Genomic DNA, 14,016 nt, shown 5'->3' with positions numbered 1-14,016 from the left:
GGTGTCATTATGAACTTTGAAATGCTCCCTCTAACACCTCAAATTTCACGTAATCTCGTGCGATTCACATATAATAATAACTAAAATTAAATTAATTTGATATAAATATTTAAAATAGTAAACTAACGTTTTAAATCCAATAAAAAACAATAATCATAAAATAAAATTTAAAAATTTAAAAATTTAAAAGAAGCAAATATGGAAATAAAAAAAAATTAAAAGCCAAAATGCAAAAAGAAATAAATAAAGGAAACCGTCGGTTTGCATGTAACGGATTTTTAACGGTAGATCCGTCGGCCCCTATTTTCCGGCACACAACGCACCACCCATTTTAACATCTCTGCCAGCCTGGATTCTCCAGCTTTCCTTATACATTACCCTTTAAAAAATCACCAAGTTTATTTTTTAAAAGAATAAATAAAAAAATTAAAATTTTATATTATAGTCTGACTCGAGCATGCCGTGAAAGAAGCACGTTAAAAGTGCTATCACGAACACGAGGTGTAGGATACCCGGCTGAAAAATTTAGGTTAATTAGACCCCAAATAAATCATATAAAAAATTTAATTAAAAAAAGCTTATACTAAAATTAAATGCATAGTATTTAGTTATGACAATTTACATAATAAATTTTGATTTGGATATCCGTGCTTACGTGGCAGCCACGTGGTCGTTACCTGGCCATACACGATGGACTGTAACTGGAAGTACCGGTTGACATTACTCCTATGAACGAAGCCGGTTAACCGGTTCTATCAGTTAGCCTAACCCTTAGCTTTATAAAACCCTCTTCTGTTCTATTCCGCAATCCCACTACCGCCTCGCCGGAGGAACCATTCTCCCTCCGCCACACGCGACGGTCGATTCATATCTCTTTGTCTTCCACCATCCTTGACTCAACGGTTGATTTTGTCGTTGTGTCGGAAGAATCGAATCGGCGATGACGTCTGAAGAGTGGGACATCGATCGGGTCAAGGGCCCATGGAGCCCGGAGGAAGACCAGTTGCTAAGGATTCTAGTGCAGCGCTACGGCGCTCGGAACTGGTCTGTTATCGGTCAGTCGATTCACGGCCGGTCGGGGAAATCCTGCCGTCTGCGGTGGTTTAATCAGCTCTGTCCTGACGTGGAGCGCCAGGCGTTCACTGCGGAGGAGGACGAGGTCATCGTCGAAGCACACGCTAAGCACGGGAACAAGTGGGCGACAATCGCGAGACTACTCAACGGACGCACAGACAACGCGATTAAGAATCACTGGAATTCAACATTGAAGCGTAAGTTCTCTTCGATTGCTGAGATTAAAACTGAGTGTATGAGTCATGGATCGACGATTTCGATTGGAAATCAGTGTTTGAGTCCATCGAGATCGGATACGAACGATTCGATTCCGAGTCAGAACAAAAGGCCTTCGACTCGTCTAAGCCTATCTCTTCCAGGAACAGAATCATCGCCTCCGCGACCGCAGCAGCAGAGTATTTCATCATTGCCGGAGGATCGTGAGGCGAAAGCGAAATCGGCGCGTTGTGGTAAGGAATTTCTGTCTGTAATGCAATTGATGATTAGAGAAGAGGTGAGGAATTACATAGCGGAGTATAGAAAACGGCAACGAATGAATGAGGAAGAAGATAGAAAGGCAGGGTAAAAAGGAATCAGAAATCAAGGAAGAAGATGATGATAATTAGGGTTTGAAACTTTGAATTTCTGTGATTTTGTATAAACCATTGGAGCCATTAGTCATGTGTTGAATTTGTTTTGAACAGGAAGGTATGCACACACTTCCTTTGTTTTAGAAATTTGAGACAATTTTCACTTTCTGTTTATTCCTTTGTGGGTTTCGGTCATTCTTGTTGTTGTGTTCATATTTGTTTGATCTTTTTCTGTATATTACATAGTTGGGTTATCTTGCTGCTCGTTATGGCCCTCGTATATTGGGCTCCTTAGCATATGCATAGCCATGGTGGGTATTAGATTGGCCCACCATAGGTTGGCTTAGCATAGGCATAGCCATGGTGGGTATTAGATTGGCCCACCATGGGTTGGCTTGAATTGTGGTGTCGAGTTCATTGCTAGTAGATATTGTTTGTTTTAGCTCGTTACATATAGCCATCAGCCTCACGGTTTTAAAATACGAGGAAGAGTTTTTCACACTCTTTAAATGTTTTGCTCCTCTCTCCAACCCGATGTGGATCTAACAATCCACTTCCTTGGGGGACAACTTCCTTATTGACACACTACTCGGTGTTTGACTTTAATACCATTTGTAACAGTTCAATCTCACCGCTAGCATATATTATTCACTTTGCCCTGTTACACATCACCGTCAACCTCACAGTTTTGAAACGTATCTATTAGGGAGAGGTTTTCACACACTTATAAGGAATATTTTTCGTTCCCCTCTCCGAACAAAGATCTAAACACTTAATCTCATCCACCGTAAGCTTTACTCGTATCGAACTTAATCATAAGCTTTATTCATATCGCTTAGATTGTTTTCACTCCTTCCTCACTCTAGTATTTATTATTTTTCGGTACACATCTCTATTAAGAAAATCCAGACAAATGCCGTCTATATTGCCCAAATTTAGGCCAAAATATGCTAAGAGATGTTTCTCTACGTAACACGACGGAATCTTCAAAACTTGTGTAGTAATATAGATAATGTATTATCTCGACGTTTACAAGAACAAAATTCAAATGAGATGAATTCACTAGAGCTCGTCTTAAGTTGTAAACACTTTCATTTATTATGAAACAATCCCATAAAACTAGAAGAACATGTTCAAAACAATTTCATGAAACCAAAAAAAAAAACATGTTCGTTCAAGTTCATAGTACACAAAGCATTTAGAATTTCTCCAACCACCCAAAGTAAATCATAACTCTGTTCTTCTCTCCTGAGATTCTCCGGCTGGTGCCGATCAGCATCACTGAGGTAACTTGCTTCCGGCGACATCGACAACGAACCGGTATCTGACGTCGTTCTTCTCCAACCTCTCCAACGCGTCGTTAATGTAATCGAGCTTTATCACTTCAATTATGGAGGTCAGCTCCTTCTCTTTGAAGAAATCCAACACTTCTTGCGTCTCCGTCATGCTTCCGATGAAGCTCCCTGTAATCGTCTTCCTCCCTGTTCATCCCCAAATAAACAGAGTTAAAAACAGAGCACCATTGCCGGCGAGATTAACTTTGTGAAATTTACCGAGCATAAGAACAGGGGAAACGAATTGCAATGGCTTATTAATAACGCCCATCAAGATCAATTTGCCGTCGAGTTTCAGGAGAGACAGATACGGCTCGAGAGGATGAAAAACAGGGACTGTGTCAATGATGTAATCCAGCGAATCAATGGCTCGTTCCATTTGAGTACTGTCGGAGCTAACCAAGTACTCATCGGCGCCGAGATCTTTCAGAGCCTCCACCCTCTTCTTCTCCGACGAGCTTATCACCGTCACGTGGTGACCCAGAGCCTTCGCCACTTTCACACCCATATGCCCCACGCCGCCTAGCCCCAAAATTCCGCCTCTGAGTCCACTCTGTTTCAGCCCAAAGTGACTCAGCGGGCTGTACACTGTCACTCCGGCGCACAACAGCGGCGCCGCCTGCTCCGGCGACATCCCTTCTGGGATTTTCACCACAAATCTAAAAAACCCACAAAACCCATCAAACAAACAACCTCGAAATTCGCAAAATTAACAAAAACAGAGGATTTCAAATGGAGAAACAGGGGAATTTACTTTTGGTGAACGACCATGGCGGAGGAGAACCCGCCTTGGGTGGGACGGCCATCATGATACACATCATTATAACTCCAGATTCTCCGGTTACAATACTGCTCCTTATCGGAATTGCAAGGATTACAACTCGAACAAGATCCAACAATACACCCAACTCCGACCAACTCCCCTGTTCTAAACCGACCAACATCCGACCCAACCTCCACCACTTCTCCGACCACCTCATGTCTGTTCCAAAAAACAAATTAAACCCAAAACAAAACCAGTAAATCCCACAAGAACATCGAAGTTAATTACCCAGGAACCATCGGATAATTGGACATGCCGAGGTCATTTTTTATTTGGTGAAGATCAGAGTGGCACACTCCACAGCAAATCACTTTAATGAAAACATCTTCAGGGCCGGTGTTTCTGCAACAGCGTACCCAAAATCAGAGAATTAAAACGAGAAACTCAAAGAAGAACGAAGATCCAGAAACAGAGTATAACCTGAGAGTATAAGTGTAGGGAGACAGAATCCCGGATGGGTCTTTGGCGGCGAGCCCTATTACAGTCCTCTGTTCTTCAATGCTTCCCATTTTCTTGGAACAGAGGAAGAATATGGATGAAGCAATGGAAGGGAAAGAGAAACAGAGTTGGTGAAATGTGAATGAATCGGAAGCAAATAAATAGAGAATTTGAGGAAAGAATGTAAAGTAAAGGAAACTTAAAGTTACAGATGAAGAAGACGTCTCGGCCATGGAAGGTGGAGAGCATTTGGGGTTGGTGAAGACGGAGTGGTTTTGATCACCTACGTCGCACTACACCATTGGTCCACTTCTATTTCAAATCATATTACGCCGCGTGGCATCGATAGCTGTCCATTTTAAATTTAGGAATTGGGGTATACGTCATATTTACGTCATTTAAGTGGTTTAAATTATTTTCTAACAACTATACGATCCAAATATTATATATTTTAATTAATTATAATAATAAAAAACAATTAAAATGTAGTTTTCTCTCTCTTTCCTATTTATTTTTATTTTTGGATAATAATTTATTCGGTTTTTTTAAAGAGTAATATTAATAAAACAATAACTCAATCTATTTTTGTTAAATTATAAATATATTATCAATTATATGATATGGTAAAACAATAAATTATAAAATTTATAATAAAAAACATGTTCCTTTGATTAATTAATAATGATGTGTATTCAACTTAATATTTAGGTTTGTAATTAATAATTAGTTCATCGTTGATAGATATATAAAATCCTAAAATACAATTCCGTTATACCGAATCATTTAATGCTCGTATGGGTTAGTTATTTGTAGGATTGAGATTTGAACCGAACTTTGAAATATATTTTTTTAGTTCTACAATAAAATACGAGAGCTAGAATTCAAATTTCGAATATTTTAATTATTGATATATACTTTTATTTCGGTGTGTTTATGGATTATGGACTAGTGATTTGACGAATACATTTGCTTCAATCTTGGAATCGGCAAAATGGGCGTCAAACTCACATAAGTACCACTGATACTATTTGTTTAGTGTCGGAAAAAAAATGCTTATTGTTTAAATCGGGAGATATCGAATCAGGGTTTGCAAGCTATGGTGGGCTAGTACCCAAAAAAACTCTCATTTTTCAAATGTTACATGAACACGGTGACGTAATTAAATGATTGTTTAGCTAATGAGGGATTTTGCGCCACGGAATGGATAAAAAAATTGAACATGTTTCCAATACTGACAACTCCCAGAGAAACGTAGCCTTTGACTAAGGCAGAATGATATGAGCGAGTTGTATTTAAGAACTTAATCGTATGAATTAAGTTGTACCTATTTGGATTCAAAATGAGAAAATAACCAAGGAGTAGCAGGAAGAGTCCTAAGGCCTCTATAAAGTATTCGCAACAAAGTTGTCGGAGATATCATTAAACCACTCGTGTCTCCAAGTCTTTTATTAAAAAAATAACAATTTCTCCGCGAAAATTTGGGGAGGAAACAGGAACATGAAGAACGTGTCCCCTACACCGGATCGAAATCTCTTCAATGTACATACCGTATACTTGAGCGTAATGCAAACAATTTAACTAGTTAAGATATATATTAAAAAAAATATATATATATATACACGGGTGGGCTTAGTAATGATTTCTTTTGACTTTGACTTTCAATAGTTATTTACATTTTTGTCCTCCTTGAATTTGTCAAATTATTTAGTTAAATAAATGAGTTAATTATTTCTTCCCTTTTTCTACCTAAACCATTAAACTAACCAAAGATATTAGGGGATTTGGAAGGTCACATCATATTTCCCAATTATTTATTTATTTATTTCTTTATAGACTTCATATTAACCCATAAATCTAGTTGAAAATAATTAATAATTTGAATAGCTCGAGAAATATTATATTTCTTGACTTGTCTTTACAAAATTTAGTTGGCACATGACACTTTATTCAACCATCAATGCTTTATATCTTGTTTGTATTTTCCACGCGTAGAATTAAGTGAAAAAAATATATAATCGAGAAAAAAAAAATAAAAAGTCCATAATGAACTTATCTATCGATGACCAAATCTAGAATGTGCAACTAGTTCAACTTGGCAGGTGAGAAAATTCATATTAGAGAAAATTATCGAGCAATTTCACAAAATATAGTCAATAAGAAATAAAATTCGAAGCATACAAGTCACAAAAGTGTTAGTATATAGACATTTCACATGACATTGACATTTTAAGCTCGGGTTTATTTCAAGGTTTCATGATAGATGAAACTCTATTAATTTATTTTCATTTTATTTTTTGAAATACTAATGGATGGTAATTTATTTAATTATTTTTAGTAATAAAAGTTTATTAAACCAATTAACAATATATTTACTAAAATTATTAATTAATTAGCCAATAATTATTGAAAATTACTTGTTTGTTCATATATCATAAATTTAAAATGCAATTAATTAATTAAATTTCAATTTATAATTAATAATAACGAACTACAATTAATTAAGTAAATAGTTTATACTTTGTATATAATTTTGTATATAATTTTGAAATATAATTATTTATAATTAAATGTTTATATATTTTTATAAAAATTATATCAACAACTATCTGATTAAATAGACAACTTATTCTCAATTATCCTATAAACATAATTTGCAAATATTATTTTTCAAATAATGTAAAATTCCTTTTAATTCAATAATCCTCCAAATCCGTACCGGAAACGAATTCGTCAGAATCCACGGCGGCAGTAGTAGCCGGAGTTGCAAGGGCGAAAGCCAACGCCGATCCCTTTGAGGCATTATTTCAAACAAATGACGGAAATCGCACACTAACTAGGAGCTATTACAAATCTCCTTCAGCTTATCCGCCGCAGATCCATTCACCGAATACTGCCAATCACCGGAAACGCTCAAAACGGATCGGATCGGATCGATGCAATCAACGCGAATCGATAAAGAAACAATTAAGAAACTGAAAGATTAATTGAAGGATTAGAGTGTAACCTTATTGAGAACCCAAACGGAGTGGTTGTAAGCTCTGTGGAAGAGTTCTTCTAGGGATTTGGCATCGTTCGCATCGACTTCTCTGTAGTTGACGAAATTCTCTCGAGCGTATTTAGCGTAGTAAGGCCTCGAATCCTTCGGCAACCGCCTCACCAGCCTCAGAACCTCGGCGTATATTCGCAGGGCCTTCTCCATTTCTCTCCGATCGAAATTCTCCGCCGTCTGGTTCTCGATTTCGATCGCTTCAGTTTCTAGGGCTTTTGAGTGCTGTTTGGGCCAGGTAAGTCCCTTTTCCACGTTTATTACTTCACGATAATGAGGCTCGGTTTTGTTTCGTATGGGCCACTCAGCCCAGTATTGTTCGTATGGGCCACTCGGCCCAATATAGTTTAGGGATAGTTTTATTTTAAAAAACATAAATATATCTATAAATAAATATTTACCACCTGGCACAGGAAACAATTTCATCGTCATCATCCTCAGAGATGTCAGCGTTAGGCTACACTATTTAACTCACGCGCGGTTGTGGGTATTGGGTCACACGCGCTACTAGCTACTAATCCGCTCCGCTCCGCAAATGAAATGGACATCTCGATATCTCTACAAAAATCATATAGAATAAAAAGGAGAGACATATGGTATCTTGGGTTCGGGTATGAGTCAAGCTATAATTTGGAGAGGTGAATTTGGATCGATCGACAAAGTACCAACAATGAAGGCGACAACAAGGACAGATACGAGAAACTAATTACTGGGCCAGGAGGCAAATTGGAACGGTATCATTGTGCAATAGCTGTACGGGGAGTGAGGTGGCGATGATGAATAATTTCGACAGAATCGATAAGCTTTCATCATCCATATAAAAAACCTTCAGTAAACTTGCTTTTAACACAATCCTAAATTACACGTACATTATTTTTATCATTAAATATAATATTAATAACCTTTTATCTTTCATACCAAGAATAATTATTAGTTATTAACAAATCATTATGAAACCTCGTGACATAAATATTAACAACCGAGTCTACGTAGCTGTATGATTGAATTGAAATCGAGATGTTAGGTGATCAAAATTAATGTGGAGGCAACATTTCTCATATTCACCATACCTACAACGTAGATATAATTATTATTCTTCCTACTACGTGCCATTGACCGTGACTCATAAAAGGTTATATTTAAATATATAAAGATAAAATTAGCAATTAATATATTCTATAATTCTTAAATATTGTAATATGACGTCATAAAAAACATTTTTATTAATGAATTATAAATCACAAAGCAATTATTTTCTGTCAAAACATTAAAATATTTGTTAATAATTATTATAACATCCTTAACTATATTTAGCTGTTTTTAATGTTCATGTCTAATATAGTTATTTAATTAAATGACAACATTGATTTGATTTTAAATGAAATTAATTAATGAAAATTTGAAGAATTAGACTAAAATTAGGGGCTATAAACATGAACACGACAGGGAAAGACCACCAACAGAACAGCACATGTAAGTGTTGGGAAAATAAAAACTAGAAAAGAAAGGCACCGCCTTTCCTTAGCCAGATTCTTTCATTGATACTATATAATACGAATCAAAGATTAATTGATTTGATATCAACTTGGGGTCTCTCGTGAGCAATCGCTCTGCCACCACTCCTAGTACCGCGTGCTCTGTAGCCTTTTTAGCCTCTGCGCGTTTGTTTAAACGATGAAAATGGCATTCTAGAACAGTAGAAATCCCCCATTTTCTTCGATTTTTTCTCACTTCCATTCTTCATGTTGCTTCCAATGTCGAAGACCCATTTCCATGGAAATGGGTTTCTTCTTGCTGTGCTTTTGATTCCTCTCTGTTTCCCCTTTTCCATGGCGGACAGCTCCGACCCTTTGAAGCTTACGTTCAATGGCCCTGCTAAACACTGGACTGATGCCATTCCTATTGGGAATGGGCGGCTTGGCGCGATGGTTTGGGGCGGTGTTGACACTGAGATTCTTCAGCTCAATGGTTTGCCCCCTTTCACTCATTATACCTCTGTTCTTCCTTGTTTGAACTAATTTGGAAGAAATCGAGGTGTATTTGGCTGTAATATGCTGAGAAATCAAATGGGTTTGTGTGATTTTATGGCGTTTATCTGGGTTTCTTTCATTGTTTGTTGCATGATTTGGGTATGTTTGTTTAAATGTGGAAACCCTTTATATTGAATTTTCGTGATTGATATGCATTTTTTCAAGATTTCTTCGCTGTTGGGTAGTGTTTAGGCGGTTGATTCAGTCAGATTTGTTTGAATTATAGCTTGTTCTTCTACTGCGGAGCTTGAATGGATGGATCTGGTTTCATAAATCATTTGGTTTCCAAGTTTTTGGGAATATGTTTTTATGTAATGAACAGAACTCTACTGATTCATGTCAACCTAGTAATGCACTCTGAAGCTAATAAAAATTCATGTAGAGGATACTCTTTGGACGGGAATTCCTGCGGACTATACCAATTCGGATGCGCCCGTTGCGTTACGAGAGGTTAGAAAGCTCGTCGACGATGGAAAATATGTCGAAGCGACCGAAGCTGCGGTCAAGCTATCAGGAAAGCCGTCTGATGTAATTCTCAACCCCCTATGAATGTTGTTTGTTGTTTTATTCTCTGGTTAGCTAATCTCGTGTTACTTGTATGCCTTCCACGCTCTCTTAAACGGCTTGCATTGATTAGATCTACTCACTAGGCATCGATTATCGTTGTCTTCGTTGGCTTATCATACTGAAAACCGTATAGAGCGTTGAGTTTGAAGCTGTTTGTATGAGTATTATGCTATACTAACAATCTTGTGATCATGAAGGTTTATCAACTCTTGGGTGATATCAAGCTCGAGTTTGATGATTCGCATCAGTCGTATATTTCGGAGACTTATCGTCGAGAATTGGACTTGAATACAGCCACAGCACGAGTGAAGTACTCTGTGGGTGATGTAGAATTTACAAGGGAGCATTTTGCGTCTAGTCCGGATCAAGCGATTATAACCAAGATCTCAGCGAGCAAACCAGGGTCTTTGTCGTTCATAGTGTCGATGGATAGCAAGTTACATCATAGCTCGCGTGTAATCGATGGTCAAAATCTGATCATGCTTCAAGGAAGCTGTCGAGGCGTGAGGATCCCTCCGAAAATGGATTTGGACGAACATCCCAAGGGAATTCAATATTCTGCAGTTCTTAGTTTACAGGTCAGTGATGGCAGCGGAGTAATACACGATTTAAACGAAAAGAAGTTAAAGGTTAATGGCTCGGATTGGGCTATCTTGCGTCTGGTGGCTTCGTCTTCATTTAAAGGGCCATTTACAAACCCTTCATTGTCCGGGAAGGATCCTTCTTCGGAGTCGCTTGCTACAATGAAGAAGATTAAAAACATGTCGTATCAGGATCTTTACACCCGACATTTGAATGACTACCAGAGTCTTTTTCACCGTGTTTCGTTGCATCTTTCAAAGAGCTCTAAGAATGAATCTTCTTCAACTAGCTCTGGAGGAAAGGAAGGTCGAGTAGCGTCTACTGCAGCGAGGGTAAAATCTTTTAAGATCGATGAAGATCCATCCATGGTAGAACTGCTATTCCAATATAGTCGATATCTACTTATCTCTTGTTCACGACCTGGAACTCAGGTGGCTAACCTTCAGGGTATATGGAACAAGAACATCGAGCCGGCATGGGAGTAAGTGAACCGAGTGAACCATAACTCATTCTCTACGTACCGTTCTCATACGTTAGATGCTTATATGGTTCCGTTTTTCTTTTCTATCAGTGGTGCTCCACACTTGAACATTAACCTCCAAATGAACTATTGGCCAGCCCTTCCCTGCAACCTTAGGGAGTGCCAGGAGCCATTGTTTGATTTCACTTCCTTCTTGTCTGTCAATGGACGCAAGACTGCAAAAGTAAGCATCTGTGCCTTCTCAACTTCATATGTTGTGTATTGAAGATCGATAGCCTAAGGCCGTTTCGGGGCTGTTACTATCCATTATGGTCGAACATTCTCGACCTTGTCTGTGTTATTGTCCTCACGTGTTCTTGAATCTTGTAGGTGAACTATGAAGCTAGTGGTTGGGTGGCTCATCAAGTGTCGGATATTTGGGCGAAAAGCTCTCCCGATCGAGGTCAGGCTGTTTGGGCTCTATGGCCAATGGGTGGAGCATGGCTTTGTACTCATCTGTGGGAGCATTACACTTACACAATGGACAAAGTAAGTTCCTGCTTGCAATTGTGTGGCTGTCCTTTGTTTAGCGCTTAGTTTGAGGACATCGGTTGGAGAGGAGAACGAAACATTCCTTATAAGGGTGTGAAAACTTCTCCGTAGTATACGCGTTTTAAAACCATGAGGCTGAGTTGATACGTAACAGGCCAAAGTGGACAATATCTGCTAGGTTGGGCTTGGACTATTACAAATGGTATCAGAGCTAGACACTGAACGGTGTACCAGCGAGGACGCTGGGCCCCCAAGGGAGTGGATTGTGAGATCCCATGGAAACCTCTCCCTAGCATACGCGTTTTAAAACCGTGAGGCTGACGACTATCTGTAACGGGTCATAGTGGACAATATCTGCTAGCGGTGGGCTTGGACTGTTACATATGGTATCAGAGGCAGGCACCGAGTGGTGTGCTAGCGAGGACGCTGGCCCCCAAATGGGGTGGATTGTGAGATCTCACATCGGTTGGAAAAGAGAACGAAACATTCCTTATAAGGGTGTGGAAATCTCTCCCTAGCTGACGCGTTTTGAAATCGTGAGACTAACAACGATACGTAACGGGCCAAAGCGGACAATATCTGCTAGCGGTGGATTTGAGCTGTTACAAAATTGTTCTTCATTATCTTACATAATTCAATCAATGTTCAGAATTTCTTAAAAAACAAGGCATATCCTCTGATGGAAGGATGCACGTCGTTTTTGTTGGATTGGCTAATCGATGGCAAGGACGGATATTTGGAAACGAACCCATCAACATCCCCGGAGCACATGTTTATAGCTCCTGATGGCAAACCTGCTAGTGTAAGCTATTCGACAACAATGGATATCGCTATCATAAAAGAGGTTTTCTCATCCATCGTATCCGCTGCAGAGGTGAAATTTTTTTCAGCGTGCTCGTAAACTGTAAAACTTATTTACTTCACCTACTCGACGTGTTTGTTTACGGTTTTTTGAAGTTTTACCTGTTTAACAGATTCTGGGTAAAAGCAAGGATGCTATTATCAACAGGGTCCGGATGGCTCAATCTAGGCTCTTACCTTACAAGATAGCTAGAGATGGTTCACTTATGGAATGGGTATGTAAGTATCACATCTCTTTACCCGAAACATCGTATAATTACGTAGACCGCCCTAACTCGACATGTCTTGGATTAGGCTCTTGACTTTGAGGACCGAGAAGTGCATCATCGACATGTATCGCACCTGTTCGGGCTGTATCCAGGACACACTATAACTGTCGAGAAAACTCCCAACGTTTCGAAAGCTGCAGATAATACTCTTCATAAAAGAGGTACCTGTTGATCAACTTCTTGAAATTATCCTTTACTTTATGCTGTCGAGTCCTTTGGGCGATTGTGTCGTGCCAATGTAACATTTCACGAGCGATGGTTAGCCGAATCCTCATAGACCTAATATGAAACAGGAGAGGAAGGTCCAGGATGGTCCACAGCATGGAAAATCGCTCTATGGGCGCGTCTTCAGAACAGCGAGCACGCGTACCGAATGGTCAAGCATTTGTTCGATCTCGTGGACCCAGATCATGAAAGTGATTACGAAGGCGGGCTATACAGCAACTTGTTCACTGCTCACCCTCCTTTCCAAATAGATGCCAACTTTGGGTAAGCTACAAGCTTAACATTTATGTGTCCATACAGTGATATTATGCTTCTCCTTATCTTGGTTGCTACTGTCGTATCAGTTTCTCGGCCGCCATTGCCGAAATGCTAGTCCAGAGCACCATGAACGATCTGTACTTGCTTCCCGCTCTTCCCCGCGACGTCTGGCCCTACGGTTGCGTTAAAGGATTGAAGGCACGGGGTGGCTTAACAGTGAACGTCTGCTGGACGGGGGGAGATCTGAACGAAGTCGGTGTTTGGTCGTCGGAGCAAATTTCGCTTACGACATTACACTACAGAGGGACTAAAGTAGCAGCAAATTTAACATCTGGGAAAGTTTACACTTTCAATAAGCTGTTGAAATGTGTTGGAACATACTCTCTACCAAAATGATGAGATACTCAGCCACACAAAAGCTTCTTCTGCTCACCATTTCATTTTGTTATTCATACAAGATTGTTAATCAATTATTTATTACCACTTTTTTTATACTATGTTTTTTATAATACAATGTATTTGATAAATATTTTGATCAATTCAAGCTTATATAGTTTGTTTTGCACTGGTTGTGTGCTGCTACGTAGCGAATGAGGTTCCACCCGAGAATCAGTTCATGTTGATTGGGCCGGGCCTATCCACCGCTCTAAAACTATTATGAGCTAGCCCTCTATTTGAAGAAATGGGTAGATGTCTGTTTTCCATTGGCCTTTGTAGAATTGGCAAATGAGACTATTATCAGCTCGGGGTTGGTTAGACCCACGAGCCTCCATAAGAAAGGAGCCCACTACTATAGGAAAGGAAACCATTGAGGATGAAGTCAGCTCGGGGTTGATTAGACCTACGAGCCTCCATAAGAGAGGAGCCCATTACTGTAGTAAAGGGAAACCACTGAGGATGAAGTCAGCTAGAAAAGGGAAACCTTGAT

The 14,016-nt window shown here is 39.2% G+C and overlaps 4 protein-coding genes across 5 annotated transcripts; 2 read left to right on the top strand and 2 right to left on the bottom strand.

Annotated features, from left to right (window-relative positions):
- Nucleotides 1-799: 799 nt before the first annotated feature.
- On the top strand, nt 800-1,897 carry LOC111777524 (transcription factor MYB73). Of its 2 annotated transcripts, none has more exons than XM_087128991.1 (2): nt 800-1,271; nt 1,440-1,897. In XM_087128991.1, exons 1-2 carry the CDS (start codon nt 941-943, stop codon nt 1,637-1,639), a joined length of 531 nt encoding a protein of 176 aa, XP_086985117.1. In that variant the 5' UTR covers nt 800-940; the 3' UTR covers nt 1,640-1,897. The 2 variants fall into 2 exon arrangements, with proteins under 2 accessions (XP_086985117.1, XP_086984902.1); XM_087128776.1 differs by having other exon boundaries at nt 1,434-1,897.
- An 820-nt stretch (nt 1,898-2,717) lies between these two features.
- Nucleotides 2,718-4,381, bottom strand: LOC111777514 (cinnamyl alcohol dehydrogenase 1). The gene is made up of 5 exons (XM_023657162.2): nt 4,221-4,381; nt 4,029-4,142; nt 3,732-3,959; nt 3,197-3,636; nt 2,718-3,124 (listed from the first exon to the last, which is right to left on the bottom strand). Exons 1-5 carry the CDS (start codon nt 4,307-4,309, stop codon nt 2,922-2,924), a joined length of 1,074 nt encoding a protein of 357 aa, XP_023512930.2. The 5' UTR covers nt 4,310-4,381; the 3' UTR covers nt 2,718-2,921.
- A 2,464-nt stretch (nt 4,382-6,845) lies between these two features.
- LOC111777561 (complex 1 protein, LYR family protein) lies at nt 6,846-7,520 on the bottom strand. Its single transcript, XM_023657220.2, has 2 exons — nt 7,243-7,520; nt 6,846-7,128 (listed from the first exon to the last, which is right to left on the bottom strand). The coding sequence occupies exons 1-2, from the start codon at nt 7,435-7,437 to the stop codon at nt 7,072-7,074; spliced, it is 252 nt and encodes an 83-aa protein (XP_023512988.1). The 5' UTR covers nt 7,438-7,520; the 3' UTR covers nt 6,846-7,071.
- Nucleotides 7,521-8,863: 1,343 nt separating this feature from the next.
- LOC111777504 (alpha-L-fucosidase 2) lies at nt 8,864-13,653 on the top strand. The gene is made up of 10 exons (XM_023657150.2): nt 8,864-9,252; nt 9,697-9,842; nt 10,079-10,944; nt 11,035-11,167; nt 11,314-11,472; nt 12,125-12,349; nt 12,450-12,551; nt 12,631-12,766; nt 12,899-13,094; nt 13,175-13,653. The coding sequence occupies exons 1-10, from the start codon at nt 9,027-9,029 to the stop codon at nt 13,482-13,484; spliced, it is 2,499 nt and encodes an 832-aa protein (XP_023512918.2). The 5' UTR covers nt 8,864-9,026; the 3' UTR covers nt 13,485-13,653.
- Nucleotides 13,654-14,016: the final 363 nt, after the last annotated feature.

This window comes from Cucurbita pepo, chromosome 1, assembly GCF_057944985.1.
Source record: "Cucurbita pepo subsp. pepo isolate OVF chromosome 1, ASM5794498v1, whole genome shotgun sequence".
NCBI lineage: Eukaryota > Viridiplantae > Streptophyta > Magnoliopsida > Cucurbitales > Cucurbitaceae > Cucurbita > Cucurbita pepo.
The sequence above is the reverse complement of the archived record's forward strand: the minus strand, read 5'-3'. Positions and strand labels throughout refer to the sequence as shown.

Coding starts and splice junctions, on each gene's coding strand:
- LOC111777514 (XM_023657162.2), bottom strand. CDS start 4,309: ATGGGAAGCATTGAAGAACAGAGGACTGTAATAGGGCTCGCCGCCAAA. Junction 3,637..3,731: donor GCCATGGTCGTTCACCAAAA/GTAAATTCCCCT, acceptor TGGGTTTTTTAG/ATTTGTGGTGAAAATCCCAG. Junction 3,125..3,196: donor TTCCCCTGTTCTTATGCTCG/GTAAATTTCACA, acceptor GGGGATGAACAG/GGAGGAAGACGATTACAGGG.
- LOC111777524 (XM_087128776.1), top strand. CDS start 941: ATGACGTCTGAAGAGTGGGACATCGATCGGGTCAAGGGCCCATGGAGC. Junction 1,272..1,433: donor CTGGAATTCAACATTGAAGC/GTAAGTTCTCTT, acceptor TATCTCTTCCAG/GAACAGAATCATCGCCTCCG.
- LOC111777561 (XM_023657220.2), bottom strand. CDS start 7,437: ATGGAGAAGGCCCTGCGAATATACGCCGAGGTTCTGAGGCTGGTGAGG. Junction 7,129..7,242: donor CCGTTTGGGTTCTCAATAAG/GTTACACTCTAA, acceptor GGTGATTGGCAG/TATTCGGTGAATGGATCTGC.
- LOC111777504 (XM_023657150.2), top strand. CDS start 9,027: ATGTTGCTTCCAATGTCGAAGACCCATTTCCATGGAAATGGGTTTCTT. Junction 12,350..12,449: donor CCATCGTATCCGCTGCAGAG/GTGAAATTTTTT, acceptor CCTGTTTAACAG/ATTCTGGGTAAAAGCAAGGA. Junction 13,095..13,174: donor CAAATAGATGCCAACTTTGG/GTAAGCTACAAG, acceptor CTGTCGTATCAG/TTTCTCGGCCGCCATTGCCG.